This window comes from Oncorhynchus gorbuscha, linkage group LG04 (assembly GCF_021184085.1).
Source record: "Oncorhynchus gorbuscha isolate QuinsamMale2020 ecotype Even-year linkage group LG04, OgorEven_v1.0, whole genome shotgun sequence".
Classification (NCBI taxonomy): domain Eukaryota; kingdom Metazoa; phylum Chordata; class Actinopteri; order Salmoniformes; family Salmonidae; genus Oncorhynchus; species Oncorhynchus gorbuscha.
The window spans coordinates 64,797,652-64,811,704 of NC_060176.1; the positions used below are offsets into that span (position 1 = coordinate 64,797,652).

Below are 14,053 nucleotides of genomic sequence, written 5' to 3' on the forward strand. Positions count from 1 at the left end.
AATAACAAAGGCATACAACCAGTATCATTGGCAACTTTTTTCTTCATAGACAGTGCCAATTTTGCCCTCAAAATTGGTTCTGCGTACTCAACAATACAGTGCTGTCATATCGCCTTGACCATAAGGTAATACCAAAAGGTCAAATTGGTTGATTGAAAGAAAACCGTTTATTTTTTACAGGTCGATTGAAAGAAAGCAGTTTATTTTATCTTGGTTGATTGAAAGAAAACCGTTCATTTTATACAGGTTAATTGAAAGAAAACAGTTTATTTTATATTGGTTGATTGAAAGAAAACAGTTTGTTATATACACAGACGGTGTGGATATTTACTCTAACTCATTATCAACAATAAGAACCAGTTAACATTGTGTTTTATTTTTTTGTCTGCTGAAAAAATAGATAATGTTCACCATTACTATACCAACATGGATACACTGAGTTGAATTTTGATTTAGGGCCGATTCAATCAGATCCGCTTCAGCAGACATCCGCATGGCTGATGTTTTGATGGTGTCAGAGGTGGAACTGTGTTACAACTGTCATTGCCATTGGCTGCACAGAGTCACGTCAATATAAATCACATGCAGCCTTGTTTATAAGTAACACTGGAATGTGAGATGTAATTTACATCTTCATTAGGCTGATAGAAATCCTCAGTATTTAGTTGAATGATTTTCAATTTGAGAGTCAATATATCTATATAGCCTACACTTTCTCATTCTGAACTTCTAACGTGAGTGGGACAGGTGTGATTTCGTGACCATGATCACAAGAGCTCCAACGCAGTTCTACCTCCAACATGGCCAAAACCACAGCTATGCTATCACTGGTTAATGCTTGATCTGATTGAATCTAGGCCTTACACTTTTGAAAAGACACAAATATCATAATTCTTCTGTGTCTGCAAGTAATGGAAACAAAGTTTGAGGTTTGTCCCTTTAAAAAGGCAAGCACTGTTTCAAGAGGAAAACGTGTGACAGACAGCATAGCTCTCTCTCCTCTCTCTAACTCCATTTCCATCTCTCACGCTCTCTCTCTTTCACTCTCTCGCTCTGTCTTTCTCGCTCTCCTCTTTGTCATGACAGCAGTGCAGAAGTCTTTGACATGATACTTTGAGTCTTTGTCAGTGTTACTGATGGGAAGACAGCCACTGCCAACGGCCACTGAGGCTTCACCACGATAAGGGTCCATAAGCCATTTTCTTGATCATAGTGGTCCTCAAAACCCAAAATGTTACATCAAATAAATAATATTTCAGTTTATCTCAGATTGTGTTCTCTCTGCCTCTCCTTTTTGAAATAGCATGACAATGCCTGGGAGAAAGAAAAAAATATCCTCAAACAAGCTTCTGTGTTGGGGATCAGCTTGTTGGTCACCGACAACCCACGGGGAGGTTTATAGGGCATAGTTGGCCACGGTGGCGGTCAGGCTGAGCAGCAGCGCCCAGACACTGGCACAGACACAGGGTGACCCGTCTTCAGGAGGACCCTTGGGTCTGGTCAGGCCATCGTAACCACTGCTGGGCTCCAGTAAAGGCTGAGTGGAGGACAACATGTGGAAAGGTTAGAAATGACTCAGTGAGTCCAACTGAATAAAAACATGAACACATTTGAGGCACATATGAAATATGTTGAAAGTGACTGCTGTTGCAGTCTTTTGGGTGCACTCTCTGCTTTTCCATGTATTGGCACAGTGCAGAGCTAAGGCTTCCCTCTCAATCCCCTTTAGGTAACGCCAGCTTAAACGTTTTAAACATTACTTTCAAGGAAAGCACAAGCTATAGTACAGGCATAGCACATATGGGTTACTAATCTGCCACTTAGCTATTTGGATATGTTTATTTTGTTTATTAGTCACTTCGCTACGTGAAGACAGGACATTCAGTCATTTCACCATGGACAACAGCAAGCAATGCGAAAGGCAACTACAGTATGTTGTACAGTACATTAGAAGAAAGTATAGAAGCAACATGTTCTAGATATTGTACACCCCAGAGAGTTACTCAGTAATGCCCATTCTACTATGGCCTTATTATGTGCTTTTCCATAACATTGTAAGCATTTTGAATGTGTTTTCAATTTGCTCTCATTCCTGCAACACCTACTGTAGCAAACCTTTTGCCTTCAAGTACAGTGCCATCAGAAAGTATTCATACCCCTTGATATATTTCCCTTTTTTTTTCTCACCCATCTACACACAATATCCCATAATGACAAAGTGAAAACATGTTTTTAGAAATGTTGGCAAATTTATAGAAAGGCAAATACAGAAATACAGTATCACACCCCTGACTCAATACCTTGTAGAAGCACCTTTTTCTGGGTAAGTCTCTAAGAGCTTTCCACACCTGGATTGCATTAAATTTGCCCATTTATTATTTTCTAAATTCTTCAAGCTCTGTCAAATTGATTGTTGATCATTGCTAGACAACCATTTTCAGGTCTTGCCATAGATTTTCAAGTAGATTTAAGTCAAAACTGTAACTTGGCCACTCAGGAACATTCACTGTCTTCTTGGTAACCAACTCCAGTGTAGATTTGGCCTTGTGTTTTAGGTTATTGTCCTGCTGAAAGGTGAATTTATCTCCCGGTGTTTGGTGGAAAGCAGACTGAGCCAGGTTTTCCTCTAGGATTTTGCCTGTGCTTAGCTCTATTCTGTTTCTTTTGATCCAAAAACACTAGCCAGTCCTTAACAATTACAACTAGGGGTGATAGTGTCTACTTGGTAGTGAAAATAGTGCCTACTTGGTAGTGTGTACTGTACCAGGGCTTGAGGTGCTCGACCAGTCAGCGAAAGCCAACATCATCCACGACAGAGAATGGCTGATTGTTAAGGGCAATGAATTCCCTTATTTTGGTGTTAATGGATTTTGCCTTTGAGTTGTCTCGCTGAAATTTTCTTACTCTTTCAAATGACTGCTCGACTTGTTGACTGCTCGATCCACACAGCAGACATTGTTGGCTAGGTTAGGAATGCTGTGTTGCACGTGTAGCTCTATATTTTTTGCGGCGTCATTACGTCATCTACCTACGTTATACAGGTTTGCACGTCATCTACCTACGTTATATAGGTATGCACGTCATCTACCTACATTATATAGGTATGCACATCATCTACCTACGTTATATAGGTATGCACGTCATCTACCTACGTTATATGTGAAGTCCATGGAGAACAAGAGCACCTCCTCCCAGCTGCCCACTGCACTGAGGCTAGGTAACACGGTCACACGGTCACCACCGATAAAGCCATGATTATCGAAAACTTCAACAAGCATTTCTCAACGGCTGGCTATGCCTTCCGCCTGGCTACTCCAACCTCGGCCAACAGCTCCGCGCCCCCCGCAGCGACTTGCCCAAGCCTCTCCAGGTTCTCCTTTACCAAAATCCAGATAGCAGATGTTCTGAAAGATCTGCAAATCCTGGACCCGTACAAATCAGCTGGGCTTGACAATCTGGACCCTCTATTTCTGAAACTATCCGCCGCCATTGTCGCAACCCCTATTACCAGCCTGTTCAACCTCTCTTTCATATCGTCTGAGATCCCCAAGGATTGGAAAGCTGCCGCAGTCATCCCCCTCTTCAAAGGGGGAGACACCCTGGACCCAAACTATTCCTATATCCATCCTGCCCTGCCTATCTAAGGTCTTCGAAAGCCAAGTCAACAAACAGGTCACTGACCATCTCGAATCCCACCGTACCTTCTCCGCTGTGCAATCTGGTTTCCGAGCCGGTCACGGGTGCACCTCAGCCACGCTCAAGGTACTAAACAATATCATAACCACCATCGATAAAAGACAGTATGTGCAGCCGTCTTCATCGACCTTGTCAAGGCTTTCGACTATGTCAATCACCATATTCTTATCGGCAGAATCAGTAGCCTCGGTTTTTCGGATGACTGCCTTGCCTGGTTCACCAACTACTTTGCAGACAGAGTTCAGTGTGTCAAATCGGAGGGCATGCTGTTCGGTCCTCTGGCAGTCTCTATGGGGGAGCCACAGGGTTCAATCCTCGGGCCGACAATTTTCTCTGTATATATCAATGATGTTGCTCTTGCTGCGGGCGATTCCCTGACGACACCATTCTATATACTTCCGGCCCGTCCTTGGACACTGTGCTATCTAACCTCCAAACGAGCTTCAATGCCATACAACACTCCTTCCGTGGCCTCCAACTGCACTTAAACGCTAGTAAAACCAAATGCATGCTTTTCAACCGTTCGCTGCCTGCACCCGCACGCCTGACCAGCATCACCACCCTGGATGGTTCCGACCTTGAATATGTGGACATCTATAAGTACCTAGGTGTCTGGCTAGACTGTAAAATCTCCTTCCAGAAAATCGAAAATCAAATCTAGAGTCGGCTTTCTATTCCGCAACAAAGCCTCCTTCACTCACGCCGCCAAACTTACCCTAGTAAAACTGACTATCCTACCGATCCTCGACTTCGGCGATGTCATCTACAAAATTGCTTCCAACACTCTACTCAGCAAACTGGATGCAGTTTATCACAGTGCCATCCGTTTTGTCACTAAAGCACCTTATACCACTCACCACTGCGACCTGTATGCTCTAGTCGGCTGGCCCTCGCTACATATTCGTCGCCAGACCAACTGGCTCCAGGTCATCTACAAGTCCATGCTAGGTAAAGCTCCGCCTTATCTCAGTTCACTGGTCACGATGGCAACACCCATCCGTAGCACGCGCTCCAGCAGGTGTATCTCACTGATCATCCCTAAAGCCAACACCTCATTTGGCCGCCTTTCGTTCCAGTTCTCTGCTGCCTGTTACTGGAACGAATTGCAAAAATCGCTGAAGTTGGAGACTTTTATCTCCCTCACCAACTTCAAACATCTGCTATCTGAGCAGCTAACCGATCGCTGCAGCTCTACATAGTCTATCGGTAAATAGCCCACCCTTTACCTACCTCATCCCCATACTGCTTTTATTTATTTACTTTTCTGCTCTTTTGCACACCAATATCTCTACCTGTACATGACCATCTGACCATTTATCACTCCAGTGTTAATCTGCAAAATTGTAATTATTCACCTACCTATATATATATATAGGTATGCACATCATCTACCTACGTTATACAGGCATGCACATCATCTACCTACATTATATAGGTATGCACGTCATCTACCTACGTTACATAGGTATACACGTCATCTACCTACGTTATATAGGTATGCACGTCATCTACCTACGTTATATAGGTATGCACATCATCTACCTAAGTTATATAGGTATGCACGTCATCTACCTAAGTTATATAGGTATGCACGTCATTTACCTACGTTATATAGGTATGCACGTCATCTACCTACGTTATATAGGTATGCACGTCATCTACCTACGTTATATAGGTATGCACGTCATCTACCTACGTTATATAGGTATGCACGTCATCTACCTACGTTATATAGGTATGCACATCAGCTTTGACATCCGTTTTGCACATCGGCGGTAAACTAGACATCGGGCCGATGTTGGAATTTGCAGCTAATATCGGCCGATTTCGCTATGCTTACCGATATATCGTGCATCCCTTATTACAACCATAACATGATGCAGCCACCACTATGCTTGAAAATATGGAGAGTGGTACTCAGTAATGTGTAATGGATTTGCCCCAAATATTAGATTTGCCCCCAATATTTTTGCAATATTACTTGAGTGCCTTGTTTCAAACAGGATGCATGTTTTGGAATAGTTTTATTCTCTAAAGGCTTCCTTTTTTCACTCAAATAGGTTAGTATTGTGGAGTAGCTACAATGTTGATGATCCATCATCAGTTTTCTCCTGTCACAGCCATTAAGCTCTGCAACTGTTTTAAAGTCACCACTGGCCTCATGGTGAAATCCCTGAGCGGTTTCCTTCCTCTCCGGTAACTGAGTTAGGAAGGATGCCTGTATCTTTGTGGTGACTGGGTGTATTGATATACCAATCAAAGTGTAATTCATAACTTCACCATGATCAAAGGCAAATTCAATGTCTGCTTTTTTTTACCTCCCTGGTCAATGCAACTTATTATCTGTTTTGTTAAGCACATTTTTACTCCTGAGCTGATTTAGGTTTGCTATAACAAAGGGATTGAATACGAGTGGTTCAAGGGCCAGTAACTGAAAGGTTGCTGGATCTAATCCCCAAGCTGACAAGGTAAAAATCTGTCGTTCTGCCCCTGAGCAAGGCAGTTAACCCACTGTTCCCCGGGCGCCGAAGACGTGGATGTCGATTATGGCAGCCCCCCGCACCTCTCAGATTCAGAGGGGTTGGGTTAAATGCAGAAGACACATTTCAGTTGAATGCATTCAGCACTACAACTGACTTGGAATCCCCCTTTCTCCCTTACTAACTAGATTTCATTTGTAAAGATTTTGAAAAACAATTTCACTTCAACATTATGGGGTATTGTGTGTAGAACGGTGACAAAAAAAATCTGGCTGTAACACAACAAAATGTGGAATAAGTCAAGGGGTGTGAATACTTAATGAAGGCTCTGTAAGTGCAGCTTCCTCGGTTTACAGAGGCGCCATTTCTCCCTGCAAAACCATAGCACATCAACAGAAACATTAAATATTCCCTCCTTACTTACCTCATCTCCACCAATGTAGCCTTTTGAGAGATTCCACTTTGGTACATTTCCCTGTACACAGAGAAAAACATAGTCAGATATTATCTTCCAACTCCTCATGTTCTAACAGCAGTATATACAAAACAAGGTAACACAACATGGCCAAACTGTTTTAGAAAAATACAATAATGATAATAAATAGTAAATGGTCAAGTTATATAAGCACTGAGAGATGTTTTTGTGTGGGCTTTAGGTGAAAAGAAAGGCTGTATTTATTAAGGAAGAGCTTGGTTTCAGATGTGTGACTGTACAGAGAAATGGTTAAACGACAGTTGCCAAAAAAGCAATCTTTGCTTGACAATGCAGCAAACACATCCGCAACTAAAAGCCAATTAATTAGCAGGTGCAGTGATGTGTGGCAGCAGTCTGTTGACATCGGTCCAGATCTTTGTCTGCAGCCAATATTTTTACACACACACAGACACACATAGACATGCACGCACACACGCATGCACACACAGATACTCACACAGCCACACACAACATGTTTTTGGGGATAACAGGATATTATTAATTTTGTTTTGAAAAAGTAGCTAAACATGTAGCAGGAGTACGTTTTACAATTGATCAGAGCTTTGTCGAACAGTAATGTTCAGATGTGTTTTTCAGGGCTGGTTATTAGGTAACCCAGGGTTGGTCCACAATCAATTACATTCAATTGAGTTGAAAATCAACACAATGTACTGTACAGTCAAGGGCACAAAAGCTGAAATTGACTCTGAAGAGGGGGCTAATTCTCACTTATACAATGGTCCACTTACATAACACGACTATCCAAAAAGAATACAAAAAGGCATTATTTTCCTGATTTAAAAAACCTGTTAAGATGTGTCATTTAAATTCCAATCAGGTTTCTGCAGGAACATAGACACAGAAAAACAATATGTGGAACTCCCATACTGTGAGTGCTACAAAGACATCATAGTGAGTTTGTCATTTTCTGAGTCACTTGTACATAGGCAGACAATTACAATGGAACATTTAAAACACCTTTTGATCCCCATTTACAAACAGCTGAAATGGCAGTGACATTAGGGGCTCTATTCTACACACAGCACCGCCAGGCAGTGAGCAATGACTAGGGCAACGACAGAGTTGGTATTTTCAGGTCGTGTTAAAGTGCTTGCACATATCTATGCAAAGGCTGCACCAACATAGTATTTACAACTATTGGACCACACATTTATCCCAATGGTTACGGCACAATGGATTCTTAAATAGATCTGAATACACTGAAACGCTTACAAAACTGAAAAATACAGAAGTAGAGAACGTTAGTAGAATCAATATAGCAATTCATATAATATAATAACATGTTCAATGGGAAATGTTTTTTTTTGCTTATCCTACTTCCTCTGTAGGCTAAATTGAATTATTTTCCTAAACTAAATTAAGTTTAATTTAGTGAAATGCTTCTTCCCAAACCTCTCCATTAATAAATGTTAGCACCACTCTTAAGGCCTGTCCACTGAATTAATTGAAATCCTGATTGGTAGGGAAAATGGCGTCTTATCCACATGATTCATTCCCCCTATACATTCAACAGCCCTCAACAGTTTCACTTCCTGAAACTTTCCAGAGGGTTGAAAATACGAAAGTTGTTAACAGCGATAAGACAAAGTGATACGTCACCTAGATATCTCCTCTCCTTCGATCTTTTGAGAACACATTTTGAGCACATAGTTTTTGACTGAATAAGGTAGAATTTCCAGGACATTAGGCCATAGCTAACATTATTCAAGGAAGAATAAAGCTTTACAAGTCAACAAACTCACATAGCACAATTGACCTGTTACTGGTGATACCGAATACAGGGAAATTGACTTGAGAGGGAATTAAGCTTGAGCAGCACAGCCCAATTGGGTGTAATTCTCCACGGGCCTCATTTATCAATCAAAACTTCAGATGACTTATCAAGTGTCTGGGAAAGCCTGTCCAGCCATCAAACAGACAGCAGACTATGCAATTTCCTTTGCATAACAATTCCACTAACTGGACACCAGCATGCGTGTGGTACTGAGCACACATGAGATTTACAAGGCGAGACAGCCAGTCTTTTTCCAAGAGGAGTCATATCAGCATTCCCCCAGCTAATCTACGATGGAAGTTTGACAAGTTTTAATTGCCAAGCATAGTTGCTGCAGAATGAAGGGCCACCCAAAATGTCCCCACCGGCTCCCTCTCTAATTATAAACTTCCTGCTTGAGTAATCACACGTCTTATTGTTTCCTAATTACCATTTTTACAATAAATTAAGCATTGCACTGCAGCGAGAGAGGCACAGAGCGGTGCATCAATACTGACATACATACAGAACCTTTGGAGAAAGCAATTCAACTGCTCCCCTCTACCTCCTACTGTTAATGTTATCGGTGTGGCTTATTCATTCATTCTCTCCCTCACACCATTTTTAAGGTATTAATTTGCTGTCTTTATCACAATGTGGGTTATGTACAGAACAGTGTAAGAGATGACCATTTAATGGATTTGAAAGCCTGAAATTGCTCAGCATTCAACATCTTTATAGGAGTCTTTCCATATATAATAATGATGCCAAAACTATGTTGTTTCTCAGCCATGCATGAAACATGGAATTATAAATATCCCTATGTAACTCATGTAATAAAACCAATTACTGTTCTTGTTTAAAGCCATACCAAGGTCCCAATTCAGTATTCGATCAAACACAGTAACTGGGTCTATGGGATAGGTCAAAAACATCTTCATACGCACATTTGGATTTATATACTCCACCGCAAATATGACTGACATGATTCTGTTTCATGTAGAACAGCAATTATTGTCAGCTCTATGAAATATCTGCAACATTCAAAATATTTCACCCCACTGAATATACCCATGTTTACCAGTTTTCATTGAATCTATAGCAAGGTGATGAATGGGTCACGTTCATTAGGCACCTAAAGGATTTTTTTTTACTGAACAGGGAGAGACATCCTGGTATTGTCCATTAAAAAACATTCATTCGTTTTCAGTTGCAAAACGCTTTTAAACGTTTTCCATTGCATACCCTAATAATGAACATGACCCTGGTAATTGGAATGTGGCAGCAGGTGCTATAGTAGCTGGTAATTTACCTTCCCGTTGGCCTCATCCTCAGGCTGGACATCATTGGGGTTATCTAGAGGCTCTGAGGTGCTGATTGAGGTCTCTAATCCAGGCTTCATGGAGGGGGTCGATGGGACAGACTCAGCTTTGTGGGAGAGACTGTCTGTTCCATAACCAAATGCTTGAATGGCATTTCCTGTGGGGACAAAGAGATAAAGTAATTTGTCTTGACTGTCTTCCCAGTGTTGGGGCAGCTAACAGTCAGCTCTAAGTCAACTTTTTAGTCCTTTGCCCAATTTTGGGTGTGGGCGTTGATCTACCTATTTTTTCGTCAGTTAGTCCATGTGCAGTTCCTTAACAAGCAAGGTAACAGTGTTTTGTCAGTTGACTATTTAGCTTAACTTAGTTTTTTGAGAGTGCCAAAGCTAAGTATTTAGCTGGCTTTGTTTTTTTACTGGAGCTTACCTACATCTCTCTACAACAATTTACATCATCTGATTTTCACCGTATCATTTTGGATAACAAAAATCTTTATTTTAGAGCGGAGAGAAAATATCAGCCACATGCAGGATGTTCATCCACAGACACCACGGCCAAAGCCCTTGACTCATAAGGGAACTCACTTGAACCTTTTTTTTACCAATTTACAACAACAACATGACCTACTAGTCCTGTGTTTGTTTGTCGGTAATGTCCAGCAGAAAGGCACACCATGAGATGGAGTCTTTTAAAGCAAATTAATGAACACAAAATACTTTCAGGGGAGGGAGACAAATACATCTCCAGTCAGCTTTTCTGATGGGTAAACCAGGACAAAGTACCTTTTCACTCTGCTTGTCCATTTTAACAGAACACGTGTTTATTTCTGTTCAGGCAGAAAGAAGGCAAACCGTGTAATTGCTTGGCAACCACCTCCATTATAAGGTCACCACACAGAGATGACTTTGAATAGATTTGTGACTGATCAGACTCAGAACATTCTCATACAAAGCAAATACTGCACACACACTCCGACACATACACCCTCACACACACACCGACACATACACCCTCACGCGCACCCCGACACGTACACCCTTTACACACACCCCGACACATACACCCTTTACACACACACCGACACATACACCCTTTACACACACACCAACACATACACCCTCACGCGCACCCCGACACATACACCCTTTACACACACACCGACACATACACCCTCACGCGCACCCCGACACATACACCCTTTACACACACACCGACACATACACCCTTTACACACACACCGACACATACACCCTCACGCGCACCCCGACACATACACCCTTTACACACACACCGACACATACACCCTCACGCGCACCCCGACACATACACCCTCACACACACCCCGACACATACACCCTCACGCGCACCCCGACACATACACCCTTTACACACACACCGACACATACACCCTCACGCGCACCCCGACACATACACCCTTTACACACACACCGACACATACACCCTTTACACACACCCCGACACATACACCCTCACGCGCACCCCGACACATACACCCTTTACACACACACCGACACATACACCCTCACGCGCACCCCGACACATACACCCTCACACACACCCCGACACATACACCCTCACGCGCACCCCGACATACACCCCGACACAAACACACACACACGCCCCCCGACACACACGCCCCCACACTCACCTGACACACATGCACACATAGTGTACACACACAGCATGTTGTAAAGACATATTGACTTCAGAAGACACTCCATGGGTGCTCAGATATCTTGGCCTTGGGTCGGTTACAATACAAATCTAGGAGGAATGGCAAATCTTTGAAGAATCTAATGCTTGTGATTTCTGAAAGTCTAGTAAAGTATCTTAAGGTCTGTAATAAGATGCTGGTCAAGTCAAGAGAAGAGTGCATCTGTTTGCTGGGGTGGTAAGATCACCCAGAGAGGTGCTGGTGGAATAAAAATATAAATCACCAAAGTTGGCTAGAGGGCTCCTTCAGTGGATGCTTTACTGCACCCAAATGTTCCACCGAGTGATTAAGCTCACTGCCGACAGCAATTCAATGTTTTAATGACTCCAGATACGTTGTTTTAACCCTATTGCTATTGCCTGCAGGGAGGAGGCTGAATATGATTAACTTGTTATCTAATTTTACATAATACATACCGTCTCTGTGGACTGTTATGTCCCCCCACTTAGTGTATAAGAGCAACGCTTAATCTATTTCACTTTATCTTCTCCAGTTCCTTTTGAATGCAAAGAGGAGATGCTGCATGTTGTATTATTTTCCAAGACGCCTCCTCAACAACAAGCCTCATCCCTCATCTTGCAGACTCAGCTAAAAGTGCACCATGGCAATCTATTGAAATGGTCTGAAAGCATTATCCACACAGTGGAACATGTTAAAAGCAATGGTATCTTGTAATTCTGATGACATTGTATGGTACATCATAATGGTGAGGCGGTACACCTGCCATTTGACTACTAAATTGTGCCGTTAGGATGCTTTTCCTATTCTTTCGCATTCCCATGACAGGTTTTTTCATTAGATTATATTTTTTTCATAGACTGATAAACACTAATATCTAACAGAAAATGTGGAAATTACATAAAAATAATGGCCTTATCCCATAATCTGTAGAACAATTTTGTATCCAAATGTTGGGGTATTGAGGTGTACTGGCTTTAGAGGTATCTTGTTATTTCAAACCAAACACAATAAGTGGTCAAAGAGGTTTGGTTGGTTTGTTATCAGACATAGAGATTGATTCTAACAATGAGCTGTGGAAAGAAAGGAACATTGATCTAATGTGAATGAAATAACTGCTACAAGACCAGCCAGTCAATATTACCCATACACCACACACCTCACAGAGTGCCGCGAGACATCGCCTTAAAAAACAAAACACAGACCCCAAATCTGAAATCTAACTCAGAAAAATTAAAATACATCAGATGTGACAGTTCACTTTCAGTTTCGAGGGAAACACACTGCCGATTTGAACGGTGGTTATTTTCAAATCAAATCAGTGGTGGTCTTGTATGTGTTACAATTTTTTTTTAAATGCAAGTGTGACTCACTCAAGCACATGTTCTCTGTGAAGTCCTTCAGAAAGCTCTGACACTCCTCTTCCTGGTTCCCACTTCCTTTACAGGTGCACCATGGGGAGACAGTCCAGTTGGTGAAACTGCCGTCCACGTAATTGGGAGTCATATCTGTCCCTATAAAAGGTGAGAATAACGCTACAGTTGCAGATCATTCACAGGCCACTAATGGATAATAATGGACTACATTTACTATAAAGAGTAACACTACAGTTACAGATCATTCACAGGCCACTAATGGATAATAATGGACTACATTTACTATAAAGAGTAACACTACAGTTACAGATCATTCACAGGCCACCAATGGATAATAATGGACTACATTTACTATAAAGAGTAACACTACAGTTACAGATCCTTCACAGGCCACTAATGGATAATAATGGACTACATTTACTATAAAGAGTAACACTACAGTTACAGATCATTCACAGGCCACTAATGGATAATAATGGACTACATTTACTATAAAGAGTAACACTACAGTTGCAGATCATTCACAGGCCACTAATGGATAATAATGGACTACATTTACTATAAAGAGTAACACTACAGTTACAGATCATTCACAGGCCACTAATGGATAATAATGGACTACATTTACTATAAAGAGTAACGCTTACAGTATGTTACTCATGGCAACAGGGACTATTGTACCATGGAGGCAGAGGTAAGATGAAGCCAGCTAACAGTAGTATGCTGATTGATTCTTGTTTCAGACGTGGAGTGTCCATCTGGAATGAGCTAGTCATATTAGTTTAGAAAGATGGAACCAAAAACAGCAATTCTGTTCGATAATGCCTTCAGGAGAGGAGTGCTTTATTTGTGGAAAGACACCTCATACTGTGTAGTCCAGAAGCACTGGCAAGGGTAATGGAATGTCCGTTTATTTACTTATTTATTTAACCTTTAATTAACTAAGCAAGTCAGTTAAGAACTAATTCTTATTTACAATGACGGCCTAACCAGTCCAAGCCGGACAATGCTTGGCCAGCGTCTTAGACCGCTGACCCACTCGGAAGCAAACCCAGGGAGTTTACTCTAGAGATACAGGATGTTTGACACATTTATATTAAGACAGGTGGTAGTGGTAAAGTTATTGCTATGCTGTCTCTAAACGGTATTGTAGGTTCACTCAAAGTAGTCAAAAAATAACTCCTTTTGTCTACCTCATTGATCGTACTGAATAGTGTCAACTCATTCCCAAGGTGCT

General features: G+C 41.7%; 1 protein-coding gene across 1 annotated transcript in view; it reads right to left on the bottom strand.

Moving 5' to 3' along the window:
• Positions 1–251: 251 nt before the first annotated feature.
• Positions 252–14,053, bottom strand: part of LOC124033382 (GDNF family receptor alpha-2-like) — a 78,323-nt gene continuing 64,521 nt past the window's right edge. Inside the window, exons 6-9 of the mRNA XM_046345409.1 lie at positions 12,814–12,954; positions 9,738–9,904; positions 6,601–6,651; positions 252–1,537 (exon numbers count right to left, since the gene is read on the bottom strand). Of these exons, the coding sequence (XP_046201365.1) occupies positions 1,397–1,537; positions 6,601–6,651; positions 9,738–9,904; positions 12,814–12,954 (500 nt within the window). The 3' untranslated portion in view covers positions 252–1,396. The remainder of the gene's footprint in view (positions 1,538–6,600; positions 6,652–9,737; positions 9,905–12,813; positions 12,955–14,053) is intronic.